The following is a 27379-nucleotide window of genomic DNA, read 5'->3' as shown; positions in this document are numbered from 1 at the left end:
TCATTAAAGTTACCCTCGCTCGTCTCCTGGCCTCAGTTTCTCTAAACTGAAAGGAAGAAGTGGCTTAGCCTATCTTTTCCTTTTATAATTTCTGCCTCTAACCTCTTCAGATTTCTGCCAAAGCTGCTTTAAAAAACAAATTTCCTTCCTCAGACCTGCAGGAGGCGGCTCCTCTGGGCTAGCAGCTCAGCAGGGCGGGGCTCTGGGAGCAGGAGAGGAGGCGGGGGCTCTGAGGGAAGCGCGGCCGCAGCCACGTGACTTCCTTCCCAAGCAGCCTCAGCTGCCGGCCTCCCAGCAACCGGTGCGTCCCGCCTAGCGACGCCCGCGCATCCTTGTTGGCCCTCGGGGGCAGTTGTGGCAAGGAGGCGCCCACGGTCGCGCTGCTCATTGGTTCGGGTTGCCGTCACTCAGACCCGTTGCCCGGGCGCCCGCAGGCGGTGCTGCCGGATGCCCCGCCCTTGGCCGCCAGGTTCGTGGCTGGCTGGCCGCGGCTGTCACTCCCCGGCCGTTTCCCTGCGGCCAGTGCTCTCCTTGGGGCAGGAGGAAGAGGGGCCGGACTGGGGCCTGACGAGTCGTCGCCGTCTTCGCGGCTGCTATGACCAGCGGGCGAGGCGCCCTCCGCAGCTCCGCGCTACGCTAGTCGCGGCCGTGCGCCCGCCCTAGCCGTCTGCGTCCCCAGCGCGGCCGCTCCTGCGGCCCCCTCGGCTCTGCCAGCGCCGCCTGCGAGACGAGGCGGAGGCCGGATGAAGATGACGGTGGATTTCGAGGAGTGTCTGAAGGACTCGCCCCGCTTCAGGTAATCGCACGGCCGGCCGGCCGGCGTCACCGCGGAGCTGCCTCCCCGGCGCTGGGGACGTGAAAGCCCGGCTCGCGCATCTGGAGGAGGCCCCGCTGTCCGCTCCTTCCGACGGGGCGAACGGCCGTTGCCGCCGCTTCCCACTCCGCGAGGGCACTGCAGTCCCCACCGAGCCTTCCTGAGGGGCGAGGAAGTGGTGGGGACAGGGACGTCGTCTCCTCATCCCTTTCCTCGCCCTCTGCCGGGGCGGAGCGCCCCGAAGGCCGGCGCACCCGCTCCCGCTGGTGGAAATGGGGTGCAGCCGCGTTCGCAAAGTCTCGTCTCCTTCGCTGGCGTTCGCTCTCGCCGCCTTCCTCCTCCGGCTGCTGTTCCTTTCCCCTTCCTTCCGCCCCTTCTTAGTTTCCACCTCCTCCCCACCCCCTATTTGAGGGAGCTTTCAGAGCATCGCCTTGCAGTTCACTTAGTTCCTCTTTGCGCTTTTCTGCCCCCCTTCCCCCGGGGCGAACTGGGACGCCGACTTCTGCTTTTTTGTGCCCCCGGCCAGAGCGACTCTCCGGAGGGCGCCCGCGGTGGATGCGTGCGGGAATCGCAGGGGGAAGCTCTGTGACCACCCGCATTCCCTGGTCCCTAGTTGATGACTACCTGGCTTTTCTTTCCATTAAGCTCGTTGAAGCGGGCACAGCTGTCGAGAGGTTCTGGGCTGAGGGCGGAGGACTAGGAGAAAAGTGCATTTCTGTTTTGAGAACGGAAGTAGGAGGGTCGTGAAGATTGCATGTGTGTTCCTCTTCCAGCAGCCTCTGCCCTGGAGGGCCGGGATCACAGTCGGATGCTCCCAGTGGATCTGTCACGGAGCTGACATGGGGGCACTCCGACTCACATGGGCTGCTCTTCTTTCCATGTGAGAGGCGATCGTCCTGAGGATGTCCAGGACACCGCTTCTTTCTGTTTTGAGTATGGTAGGAAACTCTTGAGTTGTTTTGGACAATGGAGTTTTTCTAGGTTGTGTTTTACAGTGTATTTATTTACAGAGCTGGCCTTAGTCCTCTCAAATACAAGGCCTTAACACTTCCGTTAGACAGTGACATTTCTTGAAAGCTTCATCTGAGCATTGGCGTGTGCGTGTGCCCGCTGATGTCTGGGCCAAGCCTGGATTGTAAATTGCATCCTCTGCCTGGGAACTAACTGTTCTCATCCTTAACACTTAATTGGATTTCTTCTCCTTTCAGTGAAAAGCAAGGAAAAGAATTGTAAAACCAAAGAACTGCTACTTAGAGAAAATTTAAGAACGCTTTTTGCCTTTGCCCTTTGATCATTTTTGGGTGTTAATTTTATTGGAGCTTAGGGCTATTGCTTGTTAACAAAAAAACCAAAAAACTAAAACCCACTTCCTTTGATTGCTGTTGTTGCGATTAGTTTTTGAAACTTTTATGTTCTGCATAATTGAAGGACTCAGTAGACACAAATAGATTGTCTAGGACAGGCTTGTAGAATCGTTTCCAGGACAGTGTAGCTAGCGGAGTAATTTAATTTAAAGTGTACCTTAGAAAGTTCAGCTTTTTGTGAAATTTTGTTACTATGACTCAAATATTTATTTTTAAGTGAAAAAATTACAGCATTTTTCTTTTAGAGAATGTAGCTTTGAGCTCTTTGTTTCACATTTTTTTTTTTTTTAAGTTGAGAGAAGTGATTTGGAAATACTTATAGCTACTGGTGTTGATCACAAACCATGTGATGTCTTTGTTTTTGAAATAAGGGAATCATTGAATATAAAATAAGAGGGCAAGATACTGATTAAGTTGTAGGGAATATTATAGTGAACTTTTGTTAAACTTGATTGTAACATAAATTATATGTTAATTAAAATATTAGAGGTTTTCGAGAGTTGTTTCTCATATTCCAATTATTGTTAGCTGCAAATTGGGAAGAGATACCAAAATTTCAATAACTCAACATCTTCTATACGTTTTGAGAACACATTTAGATTTGCAATAGAGGGAAGACTGCCTAGAAATACAAGTTTCATTATTCACATTCTTAATTTTTTATAGTTTTTCTATAATCCTGTTACTTTGAGGATTTGTGTAGCATTTGAAAAGAATATTTCAGAAGTCTTCATTCACATTCTGTGTGTATAGGAAGAACTTTACTTTTGAGAGTATTATTTACATTGAGTGATACTGAAACTTGTATCAAAATAAAACAAGTTTGTGAGGCCTGGGCTTGTTTTTTGATAGTAAGGCAGCTGCACTTGTGTCCTCATCTATTGTGCTGTCTTTAAACTAATTCCTGTTTTTATTGGTAAATGAATCTCGTGGCATTTAAGTCTGGTGTGTGCACATAACTGTCTTAGTGCTGTAGAATGAATGCAAAAGGCACATCTTGCTGATGAAAATTTCACCGTTGTTCAGGCTTTAAACACTTATTTTCCTGTTAAATCAATGAGGAGAATCCAACGGGACTGGTTGCAATAGGAAGGATGTCGCAGTTGCAACATTGTCTTTTGTAATTTGAAGAGTCAATGGTTACTTTTACATTCCAGTCAACATTTTTTTTGTTTGTTTGTTTTTAGATTGGAGGGCACATTTCCTTGTATAATTTTGGGTTCCCTTTTTGGTTTTTTAATTACCAGTTTAAAATCAGCTTAAAGGTCAAAATCTTGTTCATCTGAAATCTAAAAATCTTGTTCATCTAAAAATCTACAAGACTGTAGAGTGCCTACGTATACTTTTTTTTCCCCCAGTGGAAATTTTGCATTTTGACCAAATATGTTGAAGTTTGAATTTGTTTGGGCCCTAAATTGTTTGTAGTTGCGTGTAGTAGGTCTTTAAAATTTTACAAAACCTCAGTAAAAATTGTGCTTTTCTTTCCTTTAAACATATTCTTAGACTGGACACTGTGGCTCATGTCTGTAATCCCAGCACTTTGGGAGGCTGAGGCTGGCCGATCACTTAAGGTCAGGAGTTTGACACTAGCCTGGCCAACATGGTAAAACCCCATCTCTACTAAAAATATAAAACTTAGCCAGGTGTGGTAGCGTGCACCTGTAATCCCAGCTATTTGGGAGACTGAGGCATGAGAATCACTTGAACCCGGTAGGCAGAGGCTGCAGTGAGCTGGGGTTGTGCCACTGCACTCCAGCCTGGGCAACAGAGTGAGACTATCTGAAAAAAACCAAAAACCCAAAGCATATTGTTTTACTTACGAAGTGAATATTCTGTTTGAAATAAAGTAGAATAAATAAATAAAATAAATTGAAAACATAAAAATCTTTCTGAATTGTGAAAGATTTTTGCTCTGAGCCATGTTCAAGTATAAAAATGTTGTGGCATGGCACGGTGGTTCATGCCTGTAATCCCAGCAGTTGGGAGGCTGAGACAGGAGGATCACTTGAGACCAGGAGTTTGAGACTTGCGTGGACAACAAAGTGAGACCTCATCTCTACAAAAATAAAAAAATTAGCTGGGCATGATGGCGTGGACCTGTGATTCCAGCTATTCGGGAAGCTGAGCTAGGAAGATTGTTAAGGCAGGATGTCAAGGCTGCAGTGAGCTATGTTCACACCTCTGCACCCAGCCTGGGCGACAGGGCAAGACTCACTTTCTCAACAACAACAACAACAAAAATTGGCCTTAGCATGCTTTAGTTTTTATCTGATAATTCATTTATTTTTCTCCTTTAACAGTGTCTATCATACACCATCCTGAAGGTTTTTCATTTCTAGATTCTATTTCAGATATGATTCTTGTTCAGTAACTTAGAATAACATTTTTTAATAAAAGGGGTTTGTGGGTGAATTTTGTTTTAGAGACAGTCTTACTTTGTAATCAGGCTGGTCTCCACCTCCTGGACTCTAGTGATTCCCCTGCCTCAGTCTCCTGAGTAGCTGGGATTTATAGGCATGAGTCACCATGCCCAGCCAGGTGAAAGGTTTTAATGGGTGAAAGACATTGAAATAAAATGTGCCTACTAAATACACCTCAGTTATGTGTTGCTCTTAAGTCTAGATTTGTGCCAATCCTGTCTTGTTCCTTTGCCTTCCATTTTTAGAATAGATTAACTTTTAGCAACTGGGAGTTAATACAGTGGGCAAAGGATAAGGGGAAGTGTGTTTTTTTTTAAATCTCAGAAGCAGTAGAATGAAATTATTTATTTAATCTCAGAAGCAATAGAATGGAATTAGAGATGGAGTCTCACTCTGTTGCCCAGGTTAGAGTGAAGTGGTGTGATCTCAGCTCACTCCAACCTCCACCTCCCAGGTTCAAGGGATTTTCCTGCCTCAGCCTCCTGAGTAGCTGGAATTATAAGCAGCCTAGAATGAAGTTATAATTTTATTATCAACCAAAATGCAGGAATCCTGGCTGGGCGTGGTGGCTCACACCTGTAATCTTAGCACTTTGGGAGGCCGAAGTGGGCAGATTACTTGAGGTCAGGGGTTAGAAACCAACCTGGCCAACATGGTGAATGCCATCTGTACTAAAAATACAAAAGAAATTAGCTGGGCATAGTGGCGGATGCCTGTAATCCCAGCTATTCAGGAGGCAGAGCGAGACACTCTGTCTCAAAATAAACATAAAAAAACAGGAATCCTAATATTCCTCAGTGCAGCTTCCAATTCTTCATTTAATGTAATATCAACTTAAGTTGAAATAAAGAAACACAAGCTTTTATAATGTACCAGACCTCATACTAGATGCTTTTATAGCAACTGTCATTTAACCATTAAAATATCTTGTAGATGGGGTGTGGTGGCTTACATTTGTAATCCCAGCACTTTGGGAGGCCAAGGTGGAAGGATCGCTTGAGCCCAGGAGTTCAAGACCAGCCTGGGCAACATAGAGACCTTGTCTCTAATTTCAATTAAAAAAAAAAAAGCTTACAAAGTAAAACTTATCCTCATTTAAAAAAAAGTTTATTTTTATTTTTATTTTGAGATGGAGTCTTGCACTGATACTCAGGCTGGAGTGCAGTGGCATGATCTCTGCTCACTGCAGCCTCCACCTCTGAGTTCAAGTGATTCTCTTGCGTCAGCCTCCCGATGAGCTGAGATTACAGGTGCCTGCCACCACGCCCAGCTAATTTTTTGTATATTTAGTAGAGATAGGGTTTCACTATGTTGGCCAGGCTGATCTTAAACTCTTGACCTTGTGATCTTCCTGCCTTAGCCTCCCAAAGTGTTGGGATTACAGGCGTGAGCCACCACGCTGGCCGGCCTAAGAAATATTTTTAAAAATCTCAAACTAGACATTTTTTTTTCTTTTGGTGGCTTGCATTGGAAAAACTAGACATTTTGATAGGTTAATTGACTTTTTAAAAAATAGTTACTTCTATTGCTGGTAATTGACTTTCTTAATGGTGGACTTTCACATGGTGGAACTGGAAGGGAATTCACTCATTTACTCTATATGTTAAGCCAAAGGCTTCAATTTTATTTGTTAGGCTGGGTACAGTAGCTTATGCCTATAATCTCAATAGTTTGGGAGGCTGAGGAGGGAAGATCACTTGAGGCCAGGAGTTTGAAATTAACCTAGGCAGCAGAGTAAGACCCTGCCTTTACAAAAATTAAAAAGGAAAAAATTAGCCAAATGTGGTGGCCCATACCTGTAGTTTCAGCTACTCAGGAGGCTGGGGCAGGAGGATTACAACGCCTTGGAGTTTGAGGTTACAGTGAGCTATGATCATGCCACTGTACCCAACCCTGGAAAACAGAGCAAGACCCCGTCTCGTTAAAAAAAAAATTTTTTTAAATTGTGTCAGTTAAATTTGTGGTGTTTATGGTGTCTTTTATCATATAGAAATTTAAAAACTGATTTTTGTTTATTGCCCAGAAAAGTCTTCCCTACCCCATTATATTTTTCTGTCATTTTATAGTGATTTTAAGTTTCATGTAATGCACTGGGTCTTAGTTTTGAGTATAGAAGATAATCTAATTTTATTTTCTCCCTAATGAAAATCACTTGCTCTAACACCTTTGAAAAAATTCTTTAAAATGAATGACACACCCCTTTTGTGATATGTGGGAGAACAAATTTCCCCTTGTTACATGATTTACAAATTTAGTGTTTACAGTACTTTTTCCTTCAATTTCAGAGGAGGGTATGTCTTTCTGTGTATTTCGGCTTTATTTATTTAAAACTTTTTATTATATAAAATTTCAGTGATGATTCAACTATATGAAAGAGACATACTTTAGATTTAAAGACACAGATAGGTTGAGAGTAAAAGACGAACCAAGCAAACATTATCCAAAAGAGCTGGAGTGGCTGTGCTAATATCAGATAAAGTAGATTTTAAGACAAAAATTACTTCAGACAAGTATAATAAGAGGGCTGGGCAGGTGGCTCACTCCTGTAATCCCAGCACTTTGGGAGGCTGAGGTGGGCAGATTGCTTGAGCTCAGGAGTTCAAGACTAGCCTGGGCAACATGGTGAAAGCCTGTCTCTATCCACAATACAAAAAAAAAATTAGTTGGGCATGGTGGCACATGTCTGTGGTCCCAGCTACTTAAGAGGCTGAGGTGGGAGGGTTGCTTGAGCCTGGGAGAGGCGGCGGTTGCAGTGACCTGAGATAGTACCACTGCACTCCAGCCTGGGTGACAGTGCAACTTTGTCTCCAAAAAAAAGAAAGTGTGTGTGTATGTGTGTGTGTGTGTGTGTGTGTGTGTGTGTATAAATAGGAGGGTCAATCCATTAAGAAAGACATAATGACTATAAATATATATTCACTTAGCTGAGCTCCAAAATACATGAAACAAAAACTGACAGCATTGCAGGCAGAAATAGACAATTCAGCAATCATAGTTTGAGATATAAATACTTTACTTCACGTAATGGGTAGAACAACTAGGCAGATGATTAATAATGAAATAGAAGATGTGAACAGCACTATAAACCAAAAAGGCTTAATAGTTACCTATAGAACACTTCATACAACAGCAGCAGAATTCACATTCTTCTCGAGTTTACATGAGGTATTCCCCAGCAGAGACTATTAAGTTAGGCCATTAAACAAGCCTCAATAAATTTTTAAGTATTGAAATCATACAAAATATTTTCTGACCACAAGGGGTAAAATTTGAAATCAATAACAAGGAAATCTGAAAAATTCACAAATATGTAAATTAGCAATGTACTCTAAGTAGACAGTGGATTGAAGAAAGTCACAAGGAAAATGAAGAAATACTTTCAGATGAATGAAAACAAAAATACAATATGCCAAACTTATGGGATGCAGCTAAAACACTGCTTAGAGAGAAATTTATACCTGCAAACACCAATATTAAAAAAAAGAGAAAGAACTCAAAATAGTAACCTAATCTTCACCCCAACAAACTAGAAAAAGAAGAGTAAGCAAATCTCAAAGCAGCAAAAGGGAAGAAATTAAAAAAAGTAGAACAGAAATAAGAGAAAATAGAAAAGAAAAATTGACAAAAATAATTGAAACTGAAAGTGGGTTCTTTCAAAAGCCTAACAAAATTGACAAATCTTTAGAGTGACCAAGGAAAAAAGGGCAGTGACTCAGATTTCTACTTTCAGGAATGAAAGAGGCACATCACTACCAATTTACAGAAATAAAAAGGATTATAAGGAAACACTACAGATAATTCTATGACAGTAACTTAGAAGAAATGAATATATTTCATGAAAGACACAAACTACTGAAACTGACTTAAGAAGAAGTAGAAAATCTGAACAGACCTATAAAAAAATAGAGATTGAATTGATATTCAAAAAGTTTCCCAAATAGAAAAGCCCAGGCCAAGATGACTTCACTAGTGAATTCTACCAAGTGTTTAAAGATGAATTAATGACATTCTTTCACCCTCCTCTAAGAAATAGCAGAGGAGATATCACTTTCCAAAGCATTCACATTCCTAATCATTAGTCCATTATTAGTCTGCTTCCAAAGCCAGGTGATAGATCACAAAAAAAAACCCTACAGACCAGCTAGGCAGAGAGGTTTATGCCTATAATCCCAGCACTTTGGGAGGCCATGGCAGGAGGATTGCCTGGACCCAGGGTTTCAGTCTGAGCAACATAGGGAGACCCTGTCTCTTAAAAAAAAAAATTAGCTGACCGTGATAGCACGTGCCTGTGCCTGTGGTTCTAGCTACTCGAGAGGCTGAGATGGGAGGATTACTTGAGCCCAGAATGTTGAGGCTACAGTAAACTTTATTTGTGCCACCGCACTCTAGCCTGGGTGACAGAGCAAGAGCCTGTCTCAAAAAGAAAAAAATCAAAACCAGGCCAAGTGTGGTGGCTCATACCTGTAATCCCAGCACTTTGGGAGGCCAAGGTGGGAGGATTGCTTGCATCCAGGAGCTCGAGACTAGCCTGGGCAACATAGTGAGACCTCGTCTCTATAAAAACATTAAAAATTAGCTGTGTGTGGTGGTGTATGCCTGTAGTCCCAGCTCTCAGGAGGCTGAGGTGGGAGGACCACTTGAGCCTGGATAGTTGAAGGCTATGGTGAACTGTGGTCATACCACTGCACTCAGCCTGTGTGACAGAGTAAGGCCTTGTCTCCAAAAAACAAAAGAAAAATGAAACAAACCCACCAACCCTCCCCGCTCAAAAAATACCCGACAGACCAGTATTCCTTATGAATGCAGATATAAAAATCTTTGACAAAAATACTGGCAAACTGAATATATAGCACCATATAAAAGGGATTGTACACCATGATCAAGGCATATTTATCCCAGGAATGCAAAGTTGCTCTATATAAAAATCAATTAATGCAATATACTATAATAATAGGGTAAAGGATTAAAACAACACAATCATCTCAGATGCAGAAAAAGCATTTGACAAAATATAACGCTCTCGTGGTAAATCTACTCAAAAAACTAAGAATAGGAAATTTCCTAAACTTCATAATGGACATCTTTAAAACACCCTCAGCTAACATCGTATTTAGTGGTGAAAGACTAAAAAGCTTTCCCCTAACAAGGAGCAAGAAGCCTGCTATCACCACTTCTGTTCAACACTGTAGCAGAGGATAGAGCCAGAGCAATTAGGCTGGAAAGAGAAATTAAAGGCATCCATATAGGAAAAGAAATAGTAAAACTATATTTTTAGATAATAAGTCTTGTACAGTCAGCCTTTGTATCTATGGGTTCCACTTCTGTGAGTCAATAAATCATGGATTGAAAATATTTTGGGAAAAAAAATAAAAAATAACAATACAACAATTAAAAAAGTACAAATAAAAGTAGTGTAACAACCATTTAGACATAACATTTACATTGCATTAGATATTAGAAATAACCTAGAGATGATTTAAAGTAAGAAGATGTATGGCCGGGCGTGGTGGCTCAAGCCTGTAATCCCAGCACTTTGGGAGGCCGAGGCGGGTGGATCACGAGGTCAAGAGATCGAGACCATCCTGGTCAACATGGTGAAACCCCGTCTCTACTAATACAAAAAATTAGCTGGGCACGGTGGCGCGTGCCTGTAATCCCAGCTACTCAGGAGGCTGAGGCAGGAGAATTGCCTGAACCCAGGAGGCGGAGGTTGCGGTGAGCCGAGATCGCACCATTGCACTCCAGCCTGGGTATCAAGAGCGAAACTCCGTCTCAAAAAAAAAAAAAAAAAAAAGAAGATGTATGAAGGTTATTTGGAAATACTGTGCCATTTATATACAGACTTGAGCATCCATGGATTTTGGTATTAGTGGATAGTGGTGGGGAGATGGGTAGGAGGAGTCCTGGAACCAATGTCCTTTGGATACCAAGGGATGAAGGTATATGGAAAATGCTAAGGAATCCACAAAAATCAGTTATAACTAGTAAGTTCAGCAAGGCTGTAGTATATGATCATTGTACAAAAATTATTTGTATTTGTGTACACTAGCAAAGAAAACCATTTGTCTACAGTGGCATCAAAAAGAGGAAAGTACTTAGGTAATTTTCAGTATACTATCTCTAACACTATTGAAAGACGTTAAAGACCTAAATAAATGGAAATACATCCCATATTCATGGATCAGAAGGCTTAATATTGTTAAGATGGCAATATTCCCCAAATTGATCTACAAACTAAACACAAACTCTATTAAAATTCCAACTGGTTTCTTTGAAGAAATTGTCAAGCTAATCCTAAAATTCATGTGGAAGTATAAGTAACCCAGAACAGCCAAAGCAATCTTGAAAAAGATTGGAGGATTCACTTTTCCGATTTCAAAAGTTACTACAAAGTGATTGTAATGAAGACAGTGTGGTACTGGCATAAGGATAGACATAGAGATCAGTGAAACAGAATTGAGAGTCCAGAAACAAATCCTTACACTTATGGTGAGCCAGTTTTAACAGGAGTACCTGGACAATTCAATGAGTGAAACAATTGTCTTTTCAACAAACATGTGAAAGGATGAAGTTGGAGCCCTGCCTTATGCCATAGGCAAAAATTAACTCAGAATGGATCATAGGCCTAAATGGAAGACCTGAAACTATGAAGCTCTTAGGAGAAAACATAGAATTTAATCTTTGTGACCTTGAATTAGGCAACAGTTTCTTAGATATGAAATCTAAAGTACAAGACACTCAAGAAAAGATTGATAAATTGGACTTCATTAAAATTAAATATTTCGTGATTCAAAGCACACAACAAGAACATTAAAAGTCACCCACAAAATGGAAGAAAATATTTGCGAATTTCACCTGTTAAGGGATTTGTATCTAGAGAATATAAAGCTCTACAACTCAAAGGGCAAATCATCTGATTAAAGAATGAGCTAACGATTTGAGTAAATACTTCTTCAAAGAACATACCCATATGTTCAATAAGCACATAAAAATATGCTCAACGTTATTAACTAGCAATGCATATAAATAGAAAATATGCTTAACGTCATTAATTAGCAATGCATATAAATACAAATAAAACCGTGATGAGATACCACTTCGTACCCCCTAGGATGACTACTGGAAAAGACAGATAATAGCCAGTATTGGGAAGAATGTGGAGCTGTTAGAACCCTCATACGTTGCCAGTGGGAATGTAAAATAGTACAGCCACTTTGGAAGAGTTTGGCAGTTACTAAGATAAGAAGTTAAACATAGAGTTACCATAGGAGTTCTAGCCAGCCCTTCCACTTCTAGGTGTATACCCAAGAGAAATAAAAATACATACCCACAAAACTTTGTATAGGACTGTTCATAGGAGCATTATTCACAGCCAAAAAGTGAAACAACCTGTGTCCTTACATGGATAAGTAAACTATGGGGTATCTGTACAACAGAGTTATTCAGCTGTCAAATGGAATGAAGTACTGATGTATGCCATAATATGGATGAACCTTGGAAACATTTTGCTAAATAAACCAAACACAAAAGCCACATATTATATAATTTTAATATGAAATGTCCAGAATAGGCAAATTTGTAGAGCCAAAATAGTGATTTCTTGATAAAAGCTTTCATATATTGAAATGCACAATTGTACACTACACATCACCTACACCTCTGTCACAATACAGCATATTTTCCATCTTCCCGGAATGCTTCTGCCACCACCCAAAGACAACCACTGTTTTGCTTTTTTTAAACTTTAGATTAGTTTTGCCAGTTTTGAACATTATAAATAGATTCTTATGGTTTATATGTCAGTGATTATTCTGAGCATTTTAGTACTTTTGCTTAGCATTTTGACTATGAGATTCTTCCATGTTTTTCTGTGTGTCACTAGTGTATTTTTTTTTTCTTTTTTTTTTGAGATGGAGTCTTGCTTTGTTGCCCAGGCTGGAGTGCAGTGATGCGATCTCGGCTCACTGCAACCTCTGCCTCCTGGGTTCAAGCGATTCTCTTGCCTCAGCCTCCTGGGTAGCTGGGATTACAAGCACACACCACCACACTCGACTAATTTTTGTTTTTTTAGTGGAGATGAGGTTTCATCTGTTGTGCAGGCTGGTCTCAAACTCCCGACTTCAAGTGATCCTTCCACCTTGGCCTCCCAAAGTGCTGGGATTACAGGTGTGAGCCACTACGCCTGGCCAATGTCACTAGTTCATTCTTATTGCTATGTAGTATTTGTTTGTGAATGTATCATAATGAATTCATTCTCCTGATGATAGATAGATTGCTGTCATTGTTTTTGAACATTGTGAATAAAATTGTTAATGAACATTCTTATACAACTTTTCTTACGGTAGGTTTTCATTTCTCTTAAGATAAATACCTAGGAGTTGAATTGCTGTGTCAAGGGGTAAATATGTGTTTATCAAAACTGCAAAGCATTATTCCAAAGTGATTGTACTGTTTATAAATCTGCCAGCAATATTTGAGAATTCCTCTTGCTCCACATCCTTGCTAGTATTTGGTAATATCACTTTTTGATTTTATCCATTGCGTGGTGTATAATGTGTCTGTGTGTGTGTGCGTGTGTGTCTGTGTGTGTGTGTAATTGCAGTCATGTGTTACTTAATGAGCATAATATGTTCTGAGAAATGCATCATGATTTTGTCGTGCAAACATCATAGGGTATATTTACACAAGCTTAGATAGTATAGCCTACTATACATCTAGGGTATATGAGATAGCCTGTGGAACCTAGGATACAAATGTGTACAGCATGTTGTTGTACTAATACTGTAGGCAGTTGTAACACAGTGGTATTTGTGTATCTAAACATACCTAAACATAGAAAAAGTACAGTGATAATATGATATACCATGGGACCACTGTTGTATATGTGGTCTGTTGTTGACTGGAATGTACTTAGGACTGTGTATACATATGCATATATATAATTATGACTGTATATGTATACATGTACATATGTGTGTGTGTATATATGTAGTCATAATTATATTCTAGTCAACAACAGATTGCATTATATATTCTATTAAGTTGTTATGACATAATACTGCTTAGTCCTGTTTTGGACATGTTGATACCGTGCTTTTCTGGATTATTGATAATTTGATAACTAACAATCTTATGTTACTTTTCTGAAGAGTTTAGACTATCCTTTTTTTGACATATATGCGCGTCTGTGTGTGTTGTGTGTGTGTGTGTATACAGACACAAGCACATATAATTGAATGCATTATTGCTTAATCCTTTTTTTTGAGATGGGGTCTTACTTGGTCACCCAAGTTGGAGTGCAGTGGTGGCGCTATCTTGGTTCACTGCAACCTCCGCCTCGCACACTCAAGTGATCCTCCCACCTCAGGCTCCTGAGTTTCAGGGAACAAAGTTGCACATCACTACGTCTGGCTAGCTTTTTGTATTTTTGGTAGAGATGAGGTTTTGCCATGTTGCCCAGGCTGGTCTCGAACTCCTGAGCTCAGGGTATCTACCTGCCTCAGCCTCCCAAAGTGCTAGGATAGGATTACAGGAGTGAGCCTAGATATGCTTAGATACACAACTACCATTGTGTTACAGTTGCCTATAGTATTCAGAAAAGTAACATTGTACAGGTTTGTATTCTAGGAACCATATAGGCTCTCCCTTGTACTCTAGATGTGTAATAGGCTATACCATTAAGGTGGCTTACACTCTGTGATGTTTGCACAGTGAAGAAATCATCTAACAATGCACCTCCGAGAATGTATCTCCTTTGTTAAATGATGGATGACTGTAGCTTTTTATTGCTGTTATAATAAATTACCCCAAACTTAATGGCCTGAAACAACACAAAATTATCTGACAGTTCTGGAGATCACAGTTTTGATACAGATCTCACTGGGCTAAAATAAAAGGCTATTTGGCAGAGCTGCATTCTTTTCTGGAAGGTCTAGGGAAGAATCCTTTATTTTAGTTTTTATACCTTGCCTTCTCCAATTTCAAAGGGCTGCCCATATTCCTTGGCTCATGGGCCCTTTCCATTTTCAAAGCCAGCAATGGTTGTGATACTCCCTCTCTGTCCTCTTCTTTTACGGATAAGGACCCTTGTGATAATGTTGGGCTGACGTTCCAGAATAATCTCCCAATCTCAAGGTCAGATGATACCAACCTTAATTTCCCTTTACCATTTAACCTAACATATTTGCAGGTTCTGAGGATTAGGATGTTGACATGTTTGCGGGGTGGAGAGGGGGCTTATTTTGTCTACCACAGTCTACCCTCTGCCTCCCCCAAATTTACCTCTATCCCACATGCAAAATATATTCACCTCATCCCAACATCCTCAAAAGTCGCAGCTCACATTGATTTGTAATTTTGCCAAAGATCTTACCTGTGCTCACTAGTTTACATATGACCTTATCATAATCATAGTGCAAATTTTGGTGGCTTTGCTATTTTTAATTTAATAGTATAAATTTCCAATATTGCTAGGAAGTTTTTCTTTTTCCTTTTTTGGAGTAGTCAATTAATGTAGTGAGAAAGGGGGAAGGAGTAGAACTAGCTAGGAAGGTTTTATGGTTAAAAAACGATTGCATCATGTATTTTATTAAATCATTATGACATGATACTGCTTAGTCCTGTTTTGAACATGTTGATAGGCTGCTTCTCTAGATTATTGATAGTTTGATAACTAACAAACTTATGTTCCCTGCTTTTCTGAAGAGTTTAGACTAATTATCTTTTAGAATGTTACCCTTTCTGATTTTTTCTGATTGTTTCCTTGGGACAGATACAGTTTAAACTTTTTTGGCATGAATACTCATTGGTGGTGATGCATGTATTGTCTCCACCAGGAAACCGATGATGTTTGCCTGTCTTCCTGTTGGGAATGCAAGTTTTGGTCACTGGAGTCATGGGTAGGAAAGGGTGGATAGTGGGTGGTGGTGGTTGTGGGGAAAAGCTTGTAGATTAAAGGCTCAAGGAGAAAGGAACTTGATCTTCAAGGAACAGAAAGAAGGCTAGTATGATTGGAGCAGTGTACGCAAGAGGAAGGAGAGTTAAGAATTAAGATCAGAGGTAGGCAAGGATGAGGTCATGTTAGGCATTATAATTCATCTGTAGTAATTTTGATGTTATGGTTAGTGCAATAGGAAGCACTTAGAAAGATTTTAGCAGTGGTGGGAAATGAAGTTTATGTTTTAAAAATGTTTTGACTACTGTATAATGATGGATTGTAGGGGCAAAGAGTGGATGCAGAGAGACCACGTAGGAAGCCATCGTAGGAAACTAGTTATCAGGCTGGGCCAGGCAAGAGACAACTTGGGAGATAATTGAGAAAATTTTTTGGTAGAATCCAGAAGAGTTGCTGTTGAAGTTTGTATAGGGAATTAGAAGAACAAAAAAATAGCATTTGGCTTTAGGAACTGGGTAGATGGAGGTCCTGTTTATTGATAAAGAGGAAGGCAAGGGAAGAATAGGTTTTTTTGAAACTAATCAAGAGTTATATTTTTTACATGTTTGAGATACCTAGTAGACACCCAGGTAGAGTCATTAAGTAGGGCTGGCATTTCTGTGCAATCTTGTGTAATTTACTTCAAAAACTGATGTGATCCCAATCCTATATTCTCCTTTAGGTGGTAAACTCTTTGGGACAGAGACCACCAGTGTCTTTTTACTCCTTTGTTCTTGAGCAGAATTTCTTGCACACAGTGGATAGACCACAGCCTTTAACTGCCAAAAACTACTTTCTTAAATTAGTTATACATTCTCCATTTTCACATACCATACTGTAATTTTTATTTTAGGAATTTTTGTGTTATTGTACAATTGATGAATTGCAAAACTGTATGTAATATATGATAGCTGCTAGGGCTTATTTGAATTTCCTTTTACAATGTAGTAATTAAGTCAGACCAAAATCTTTAGGTCTTGTTGGGTAGTTGTCATAATTCTTGAGAGACTTAGACTAGTCTAAGCTACCAAAGTATTTTTATATGAGGGCTCTAAGGAAATATATTTAATTTTACAAACATTTTGACAAACTTAACCATTCAGATAATTAATACTTGTATAGAAAATTTAAAAAGTGTGTTTGATAATCCTGCTACCTTGATCAACATTTAAAAACTTATTTTTTTTGAGACAGGATCTCACTCTGTCACTCAGGATGGAGCGTAATGGCACAATCATGGCTTACTGCAGCCTTGACCTCTGGGCTCAAACAATCCTCTCACCACAGCCTCTTGAACAGCTGGGACTACAGGTGTGTATCACCATGCCCAGTTAATTTTTAAATTTTTTTGTAGAGATGAAATCTCACTGTGTTGCCCAGGCTTGTCTTGAACTCCTGGGCTGAAGCTTTCCTCCTATCTTAGCCTCCCCAAGTGGGATTATAGGCATGAACCACCGTACCTGGTTTAAATTTTTTTTAGTTGACTAAAAAGTTACCAACTAAAAATATAAGACAACTTGAAAGATATAAGACAGTCTTTTGGCCGGGCTCAGTGGCTCAAGCCTGTAATCCCAGCACTTTGGGAGGCCGAGGCAGGCGGATCATGAGGTCAAGAGATCGAGACCATCCTGGCCAACATGGTGAAAACCCATCTCTACTAAAAATAGAAAAATTAGCTGGGCGTGGTGGTGTGTGCCTGTAGTCCCAGCTACTTGGGAGGCTGAGGCAGGAGAATTGCTTGAATCCGAGAGGTGGAGGTTGCAGTGAGCTGAGATTGTGCCACTGCACTCCAGCCTGGCGCCTGGCGACAAAGTGAGACTCTGTCTCCAAAAAAAAAAAGACAGTCTTTTTCTATTGTCCCTGGACCACCTGAATCAGAATGAGATATTTGAAAAAAGTGTAACGAAGGCTCCTTGAGTGAGTGATTATTTATTTCAGACGGAGTCTTATTCTGTCACCCAGGCTGGAGTGTAGTCTACCTCCTGGGCTCCATCAATTCTCTTACCTCAGCCTCCCTAGTAGCTGGGACTACAGGCACATGCCACCACACCTGGCTAATTTTTTGTATTATTATTATTTTTTTTTGGTAGTGATGGTGTTTCACCATGTTGCCCAGGCTGGTCTCGTACCTTGAGCTCAAGTGATCTGCCTGCTTTGGCCTCCCCAGAGTGCTGGGATTACAGGCATGAGCCACCACCCCAGTCTCCTTGAGTGATTTTAAAAGATGCTTTTGGGCAGTCTCAAAACCATTGGAATAAAACATCTTTTTCTTTTTTAAGGAAAAAATTAAAAACCCATTAAATGGAAATGGAATAAACATCTTTTTCTAAGGTAATATTTGAAACATATCCATTTGGAGATGTATATTCCTAAAAATCAGTGTTTACTTTTAAATCATATTCTGGTTATCTATTGCTATGTAACCAACCTAATATTTAGTTACTTGCAACAACTATTTTATTTATTTCGAGACAGTCTTATTTTGTTGCCCAGGCTGGAGTGCAGAGGCATGATCTTGGCTCACTGCAACTTCTACCTCCCGGGTTTAAGCAGTTCTCTTCCCTCAGCCTCCTGAGTAGTTGGGACTACAGGCATGTGCCACTATGCCTGGCTAATTTTTATGTTCCCAAGTTGGCCAGGCTGGTCTTGAATTCCTGACCTCAAGTGATCTGCCTGCCTTGGCCTCCCAAAGTGCCAGGATTACAGGCATGAGCCACTGTGCTCGGCCTGATAGAGCTTTTTTGAAGGACAAAGTAGTAAGGTATTTCAGAATTTAAAAAATACATATATTTTGATTTAGCATTTTTACATCTAGGAATATCTTCTAAGGAATGATAGGATAAGCCCACAAAGTTATATGAACAAGGATGTTGTTTCCTATGTTTTTATCAGAACATAGGAAAAGTGAAAAATAATGTAATATGTTGGCCATGTAAAATACTGTTTTTGTAGGGTTTTTTTTGGTAGAGATGAGGTTTTACCATGTGGCACAGGCTGGTCTTGAACTCCTGAGCTTAAGCTATCCACTCGCTGTGGCCTCCCAAAGTGTGGGGATTACAGGCATGAGGCATCGTGGTGCCCGGCCAATACTGTTACTAAAATATAATGATAGCTAGCACATATAAAGTGCTTAGTAGATACCAGGACTGGCTGGGTGCAGTGGCCCATGCCTGTAATTCCAGCATTTTGGGAGGCTGAGGTGGGTGGATTGCCTGAGGTCAGAGGTTTGAGACCAGTCTGGACAAAATGGTGAAACCCTGTCTCTACTAAAAATACAAAAAATTAGCCAGGCCCATGCCTGTAATCCCAGCTACTCAGGAGGCTGAGGCCTGGGAATTGCTTGAACCGGGGAGGTGGAGATTGCAGTGAGCCAAGATTGTGCCACTGCACTCCAGCCTGGGCGACAGAGAGAGATTCTGACTCAAAAAAAAAAAAAAAAAACCAAAACAAACAAACAAAACCCGACACATATGTGTATACTAGGATTATTGTAAGTGTTTTATATATATTAAGTCATTTATTACAACTCTGTGAGGTATATACTGAGGGACAGAGAGCACAACTATTAAGTGGTAGGAAGAGGATGTGAACACTGTCAGTTCTGCTCTGAATCTTGAACCATCTTCAGTACAATCTAAGCCAGGAGTTGGTAAACTATGGCCTGCATGATTTGTGGATATGCATCTGTGTAGTCATACAGTGACCCACCCTGAGAAAGGCTCTTGTGCTTGGTTTAATGCTCTGCTGTTACTATCTTGAAATTCTTAATAACTTTTAAACAAGAGGCTCCATTGTTTTTCTTTTTTCTTTTTTTGCAATAGTCTCTGCAAATTATGTCATTTCTATATGTGAGCTAAGTTTTTACATTTTTAAAAGTTAAATAATTTCATGACACATGAAAATTATGTAAAATTTCAGTGCCTATAAAGTTTTATTGAATATAGCCATGCTTCTTTATTTACATATTGCCTATGGTTGCTTTTTTTGTTACAAAGGCAGAGTTGAGTAGTTGTAACAGGGACTGTATGGCCTGCAAACCTTAAAATATTTACAATTTGATTGTTTTTTTTGAGACAAAGTCTCACTTTGTTGTTTGAGTTGGAGTGCAGTGATGTGATTGTGTCTCACTGCAACCTCTGCCTTCCAGGTTCAAGCTCTTTTCATGCCTCAGCCTCCCAAGTAGCTGGAATTACAGATGTGTGCCACCACGCCTGGCTAAGCTTTGTATTTTTAGTAGAGATGGGGTTTCACCATGTTGGCCAGGCTGGTCTTGAACTCCTGACCTCAGGTGATCCACCTGCCTTGGTCTCCCAAAGTGCTGGGATTACAGGTGTGAGCCACCACACCTGGCCCTACAATTTGTTTTTCACAGAAAGTTTGCCAACTCCTGGTCTAAACCACTGCACTATTTCTGCCTTTTGTAAAAGAATGAGGATATAGATTTCAATTTATTTAGATGATGTCCATGACATAAGTGAAAGAAAAAGTAGATTATACAATATAATTAGAATGTATAATAAGGCACTGCATCCGTCACAGGGGATATATATTAAAAACTCTGGAAAGACTATTCACATTTTATTTGTGGAAAATGGGAAATTGATTTTTACTTTTTTTTTTTTTTTTTTTTTGAGACAGAGTCTCACTCTATTCCCCAGGCTGGAGTTCAGTGGTGCAATCTCGGCTTACTGCAACCTCCCCCTCCCAGATGCAAGTGATTCTGCTGCCTCAGGCTCCCTAGTAGCTGGGATTACAGGTGTGCGCCACCACACCCAGCTAATTTTTGTATTTTGAGTAGAGATGGAGTTTCACCATGTTGGCCAGGCTGGTCTCGAACTTCTGACCTCAGATGATCTGCTCTCCTCGACCTCCCAAAGTGCTAAGATTACAGGCGGGAGCCATAGCGCCTGGCCAAAAGAAAGATTTGTACAATGAACAAATCCAAGAAAGGATTGTACAATGATTGTACTTGTCTAACTTTCATCTGGAGTTACCAGTTGTTAATATTTTGGCACATTTGCTTTATGTGTGTCTCTCTCTCTCTTACACACATGTATACATAGGTATATAAAATACATCTCACATGTATATTCTTTTTTCTGAATCATTTGAAAGTTTGGTATGCATCTCCGAAAAATAAGGACATTCTCCTACATAACCATATTTATAACACTGATAGTAATTTGATATTGAAATGTTCCCAGTTGTACCTGTTATGTTCTTTATAACTAGTTTCACTAGTTTTACTCCTTCGATTCAGTATTCCACCAAGGTTCATGCAGTGGATTGCTTTTTCATTACCTTTAGCCAACTGTATATTCCTGATTCTTTTAATTCATAATATCTCATTGGAATGATTTAAAAATTATGAAAAATTTGGATTATGATGGATCCTAGGAGAAGTCTCAGTCATATCTGAGGCATTGATTTGAATAAGGGTCAAATGATGCAAAGATATTTTATGTCATGTTAAGGATTTTGGGGGATCATCATAGAAAACATAGTGGGAAGCTCTTAGAGATGTGACATATTCAGATTTGCATAGTACATATGACATTGACTTTTAGCCTGGGCAACATGGCAAGACTTTATCTCTACAAAAAAATAAAAAAAAAAAAACCAGGTGTGGCAGTGCATGCCCTAGCAACTCTGGAGGCTGATGCAAGAGAATCGCTTTTGAGGCTGCAGTGAACTATGATCAACTCACTACACTCCAACCTGGGCAACAGAGCAAGACTCCATCTCTAAAAAAAAAAAAAAATTGACTTTTCAGTCAAAATATTTTAGCATGTCTCAATATAGAATAAAAAGATAGAACCTTTAGGAAAACTAAGTGTAAAAATACATTCAGAGACAATAAGGGGAACTCAATTATGAGTGAGTGTGAGACATTATTAAGGAATTTTTATGTGTGATAATGGTAAAGAGGTTCTGTTAAAAAATCTTACCATTATTATGTGTGATAATGATAAAGAGGTTCTGTTAAAAATCTTATCTGTTAAAGATCAATAAAATAATACAGCATCTAGGATGTGCTTTGAAATACATCAGTTAAAAAGGGACGGGACTATACAAAGCAGGAATGGCAAAGTTCTGATAATTGAAACTAGGCGATGGGTACAAGGGAGTGCGTTATACACTTCTCTATTTTTGTATTTGATTCATTTCATAAGAGGTTAAAAATATAACCTCTGATATCTCATTTTTTTTGATACATAAAAAATGAACTGGATGGTTAACTTGTATATGAAAGTTGTCTGGTATCAAAACTTCTGTTTTGGATATAATAGAATAGCAGAAGTATTCTTTATATAATAGTGTCAAGATATATGTAACAAAGGAACTTATTTCTAAATACTTGGTTAGGAAAATAATTCATAGCAAGAATAACATATTTCTGAGTCTCTTGGAAGGAACACATTTTAAGGTTTTAAGAAATAATTTTTCCAGGTGAAGTGTGCAAGAAAATTAAAAAATGCTCTTACAATATTCATGTAAAAACTCTTTTAGGTATGGCAGAAAGCTAACTATGACAGTAGAAAACTGTACAAATTACAAAACTGTTTGATTCAGACCACCACTCACAATTGTACAACTATTGTACAGATTTCTTGCTCATCAATCAGCTATTGTGTAAGTAGTATGTAATCTTTCCTATGACTACAGCACTAATGCATTACTAGTACTGCTTTCCTATGATTCCAACGGATATAAACAATGGCATCTCTTTTGATTTGAACCCAGCAGCTGTATCCTGGTGACAGGTGCTAGTGGCAAGCACTGAAGTAAAAGTAAGACACTGTTATGAAGGTAGAGTTTGATTCTAAGAAAGATAATGGATGACTTTGTGTCAAGACCTTTGCCTTCTGTATTAGGAATGTTTTCATTTGGTTTATTTTAATGTTTATTTCATTATTTGAGAAGTCTAATAGGTGATGCACATCAGAATCACCTGAGGAGCTTTTTCCAAAATGCCTTTGTTTGGACTTGCCCCAGACCTATTGAATGAGAACTTCTGGAGGCAAATAGGACTCAGGCATAGATACTTTCAAAATGCTGTCTAGGTGATTCTGATGTGAATCTTTAAGGACCACTGTTCTAAAGGTCTCAGAATTCTCAGAATGAATGACATATAATTCATTACATATAAACAGATAATAATAAAGCAGAATGATTTTTAGTCTTTTCCCTCTCTTTAACCTAATGGTTAAAAAGGCAAGGTGTAGTTTTCCATTGGCTCTCTATAACCCTGTTCCTTATTCTATTACTATAGAACAAGTAAATCATTCAAAATTGCAATAGGGCTGGGTGCAGTGGCTCATGCCTGTAATCCCAGCACTCTAGGAGTTTGAGGCAGGCGGATCACTTGAGGTCAGGAGTTGGAGACCAGCTTGGCCAACATGGTGAAACCCTATCTCTACTAAAAATACAGAAAATTAGGTGGGCGTGGTGGCGCATGCCTGTAATCCCACCTACTCAGGAGGCTGAGGCAGGAGAATCGCTTGAACCTGGGAGGTGGAGGTTGCAGTGAGCTGAGATGGCGCCACTGCACTCCAGCCTGGAGGACAGAGCAAGACTTGGTCTCAAAAACAAAGAATTGCAATGGGATAGTCGTTAAAATGTTTCTAGCAGGCAAGTGATATGATAACATTTGTATTGCAGTAACAAATTATTAGTAATTATTAGTAACAAAAATGGTCCTTTTAGCCTGTAATCCTAGCACTTTGGGAGGTTGAGGTGTGCTAATCACTTGAGTCCATGAGTTCAAGAGCAGCCTGGGCAACATGACAAAACCCCATCTCAACACAAAATACAAAAATTAGCTGGGTGTGGTGGCACGCACCTGTAGTCCCAGCTACTCAGGAAACTGAGGCAGAAGGATTGCTTGGGCCTAGAAGGCAGAGGTTGCAGTGAGCACACATTGAACAACTGCACTCCAACCTGGGTGATAGAGTGAGACTATGTCTCAAAAAAAAATTAAACAAAATTATTGTGTCACAACCTAAACTGATCTCAGTAACAAACCCACTATGGACAGCCTCGTCGTAGTTTGTTTTGAGATAATCTGTTCAACCCACTGCTACCTACTGTTACATTGTATTATCAGTAGTTCCCTGTGATACTAATTTCACCATTTTTACTTTTATACACAAAAATTCTCAGTATCTTTACATTTCCTTTAAACTTTGCTAAGGCCTTCTAATTTACTGCCTCCAGTGTGTCTTGTATTCTCTAATAAAATTGTCTTTCATGTTACCTAAACATTGCCATAGTGACCACTTCAAATATTTATATGTATTATAACTTCAGTTGGCAAGCCTCTGCTTTTTTTCTTGTCTTTAAAAAAAATTGTGAAGCTTTATTTTTTCTTGTAAAAGTTTTTAAAACAATTTGTTAGGTGGAAAAATAATAAAATACAAACATTTAAAATAAATTCTAAGTAGTATTAACAGTGTTTGATTTGGGATGTAAATATGCTAACACATTTTTCTGTCACGAATGGGATCAGGTTTTATTTAATCTGCATTTGGCTCTTTTTTCACTGAACAATACAATATTCATCTTTCTTTGTTATCAATGTATATATATCCACCTTATTCTTTTAAATGGCTGCACATTAATTATTGAATGGCTGTACTGTAATTTGATTAATCAGTCCCTTGATGGGTTTTCATTTTTAGTTTACTTTTTTTCTATAAACTTCCCTCTATATTCCTGCTATATTTGCCTTGTTGTATCTGTAGCGTAAATACCTAAAAGGGTCATAATAACTTGGTTCAAAGAGGATATACACTTAAAATTGTAGATGTTCCCAGACTTTTCTCCATTAAAAGAAGAAAATGAGGGAAGTCTAGTTCAACTAAATATGCTATCTTTCTTTTCTGAGTGTGCATTATCATAAAGCAATAGTTATTTTTGTCATTATTTTAAAAATTATTTTAGAGCCAGAGTCTTGCATTGTCACCTAGGCTGGAGTGCAGTAGTGAAATTGTGGCTCACTGTAGCCTTGAACTCTTGGGCTTAAGCGATCCACCCACCTCAGCTTCCTGAGTAACTAGGTCTGTTGGCATGCACCACTGAGCTTGACTAATTTTTAAAAATTTTTTGTAGAGACGGATCTTGCTAAGTTGCCCAGGCTGGTCTCGACCTCCTGGACTCAAGTACTAATCCTCCTGCCTGGGCCTTCCAAAGTGCTAGGATTACAGGCATGAGCAACAGTGCCTGGCTGTCTCTTTTTATTTTTGAAATAGAATTTTAAATCGAGAGTGGTTAATTTTATCAAAATTTTTTTTTTTTTTTTTTTTAAATCTGAGACGGTCTCCATCACCTAGGCTACAGTGCAGTGGTGCAGTCTGTCTTGACTCACTGCAACTTTTACCTCCTGCATTCAAGCAATTCTCATGCCTCAGCCTCTCTAGTAGCTGGAATTACAGGCACACACCACCACGCCTGGCTAATTTTTATTTTTGTATTTTAGTAGAGACAAGGTTTCACCACGTTGGCCAGGCTAGTCTCAAACTCCTGACCTCAGGTAATCCTCCTGCCTTGGCCTCCCAAAGTGATGGGATTACAGGCGTGAGCCATCGTGCCTGGCCTGCTATGGTGGTTTCTGATCAATATATTACTTTGATAACTCCCCCCTGCATAATATAAAGCAAAGACTATAAAGCATCTTAATAAATGAGACTTAATAAAAGTTTTTGGTTTTTTGAGATAGGTTCTCACTGTGTTGCCTATGCTGGAGTGCAGTGTTACGATCTCAGCTCACTATAGCCTCTACCTCCAGAGCTCAAGCGATCCTCCTGCCTCAGTCTTCTGTGTACCTGTGCACCACCATGCCTGGCTAATTTTTTTTTTTTGTATTTTTGGTAGTCTGGGTTTCACCATGTTGTTCAGGCTTTTCTCAAACTTCTGAGCTCAAGTGATTTGCCCACCTTGGCCTCCCAAAGTGCTGGGATTACAGTCTTGAGCCATTGTGCCCGGCCAGACTTAATTAATGTAATCCTCATTTCTGCATTTCCCATTCCAGCAATAATGAACTAATTGTTGGGGATGAGGTGGGGAGTGTGTGTGACCTTCCTTAGTAGAAAGCAAATCTCAACATTTCTAGCACCTGGACAATATTCTGTGTTCTAATCCTGTCATTAATTTGCTGTCATATTGGCCTATCTACTTTACATCTGATTTATTTATTATCTATAAAAATCCAAATAATATCATTGGCTGGGTGTGGTGTCTCATGCCAACATTTTGGGAGGCTGAGGCAGGAGGATCACTTGAGGCCAGGAGTTTTAAGACCAGCCTGGGCTACAAAGCAAGACTCTATCTCTATTAAAAAACAAGAAGAAAAGAAAAATAAAATTACCTACCCCACTTCTCTCAAAGAAGTTTTGTTTCTTGTTTATTGTTTTTTGAGAGAAGGTCTCACTCTGTCACCCAGGCTGTAGTGCAGTGGCATGATCATGACTCACCGTAGGCTCAACCTCTCAGGCTCAAGCAATATTCCCACCTCAGCTTCCTGAGTATCTAGGACTATAGGCATGTGGCACCACGCCTGGCTGATTTTGTTTATTTATTTATTTTTTGTAGAGGTGAAGGCTCAGTGTGTTGCCCCGACTGATCTTGAACTCTTGGCCTCAGTCCTCCCACCTCAGCCTCCCTAAGCTGGGATTGCAGATATGAGTCACTATGGCCTCAAAGAAGTTTTGAGAATCCTAAAATCTAAGCTGGGAGACATTAGAGAAATAAGCCATTTTAATTCTTCATTTTAAAAATAGAGAAATCAATTCCACTAAAGTACTTGAAAGGAATTCGATAAATACAAAAGAAGAAAATACTAAAAATAAAGAATTAGGCCAGGTGTGGTGGCTTATGCCTGCAGTCCCAGCATAAGTCTCAGCTTTGGGAAGCTGAGGCGGGCAGATCACCTGAGGTCAAGAGTTTGAGACCAGCCACGCCTACATGGTGAACCCTTGTCTCTACTGAAAATATAAAAATTAGCTGGGTGTGGTTGCGGGTGCCTGTAATCCTAGCTATGAGGGAGGCTGAGGTAGGAGAATTGCTGGAATCTGGGAGGCGGAGGTGGAGGTTGCAGTGAGCCAAGATTGTGCCACTGCACTCCAGCCTGGGTGACAGAGAGACTCTGTCTCAAAAAAAGAATTAGCTGGGCATAGTGGTACCCTCCTGTAGTCTCAGCTACTTGAGAGGCTGAGGTATGAGTATCCCTTGAGCCTAGGAGTTTGTGTTTCAGTGAGCTATGATGCATCACTGCATTCTAGCCTGGATGATAGAGCAAGACCCTGTAAAGAAGAAGGAAAAAAAGGAAGGAAGCAAAGAAGTAAAAAAGTGATTCTTTGGTTTGAGCCCAGGAGTTTGAAGTTGCAGTGAGCTGTGATCATGCTGCTACGCTGGCCTGGGCAGCAGAGAGAGACCCTGTCTCAAAAAAACGAAAAGGATTTATTATGATTAGCATTATCAACAAGTCATTAATTTTGATCATGAGTCTTTGAAAGGGTATCCAAATGCCCAAAAGAAGGAAAAGCAACACAGTTATCCTCTTCACCCCAAAATCAACACAAAAATCATTCCAAATAGTTCACCACTGAATAAATTTTCGTTATCTATCATAATTTATTTCAGATTTAGTGAGATTCCTCTTAAGGGTATGTTTTTGTGGCATGTCATTTTTTCCCCCCTGGGAAAATAAATATATGTCAGTTTGTTAGACAAATCAGTATTTCAAAGTTAAGTAGTAAGTGACTTTTTTTTTTTTCTTTGACAGAGTCTTGGTCTGTTGCCCAGGCTGAAGTATAGTGGTACGATCTCAGCTCACTGCAGCCTTCGCCTT

The 27379-nt window shown here is 39.9% G+C and overlaps 1 protein-coding gene across 5 annotated transcripts in view; it reads left to right on the top strand.

Moving 5' to 3' along the window:
• The first annotated feature begins 564 nt into the window (after window positions 1-564).
• The window catches only part of ACAP2 (ArfGAP with coiled-coil, ankyrin repeat and PH domains 2), a 154500-nt gene continuing 127685 nt past the window's right edge, over window positions 565-27379 (top strand). For 4 of the 5 annotated variants that reach the window (XR_010338953.1, XM_012448965.3, XM_012448967.3 and 1 more), the window contains exon 1: window positions 740-796. Coding sequence is in view for 4 of the 5 variants with exons in the window: in XM_012448965.3 (XP_012304388.1) it covers window positions 744-796 (53 nt within the window). In the remaining variant the exon portion in view is untranslated. Of the gene's footprint in view, window positions 797-27379 lie in introns of all 5 variants that reach the window. The other variant, XM_012448968.3, reaches the window with a different exon arrangement.

Source organism: Aotus nancymaae, unplaced genomic scaffold (genome assembly GCF_030222135.1).
Source record: "Aotus nancymaae isolate 86718 unplaced genomic scaffold, 86718_ANA_hifiasm-v0.15.2.pri h1tg000067l, whole genome shotgun sequence".
NCBI lineage: Eukaryota > Metazoa > Chordata > Mammalia > Primates > Aotidae > Aotus > Aotus nancymaae.
This window is presented reverse-complemented; position numbering and strand designations above follow the sequence as displayed.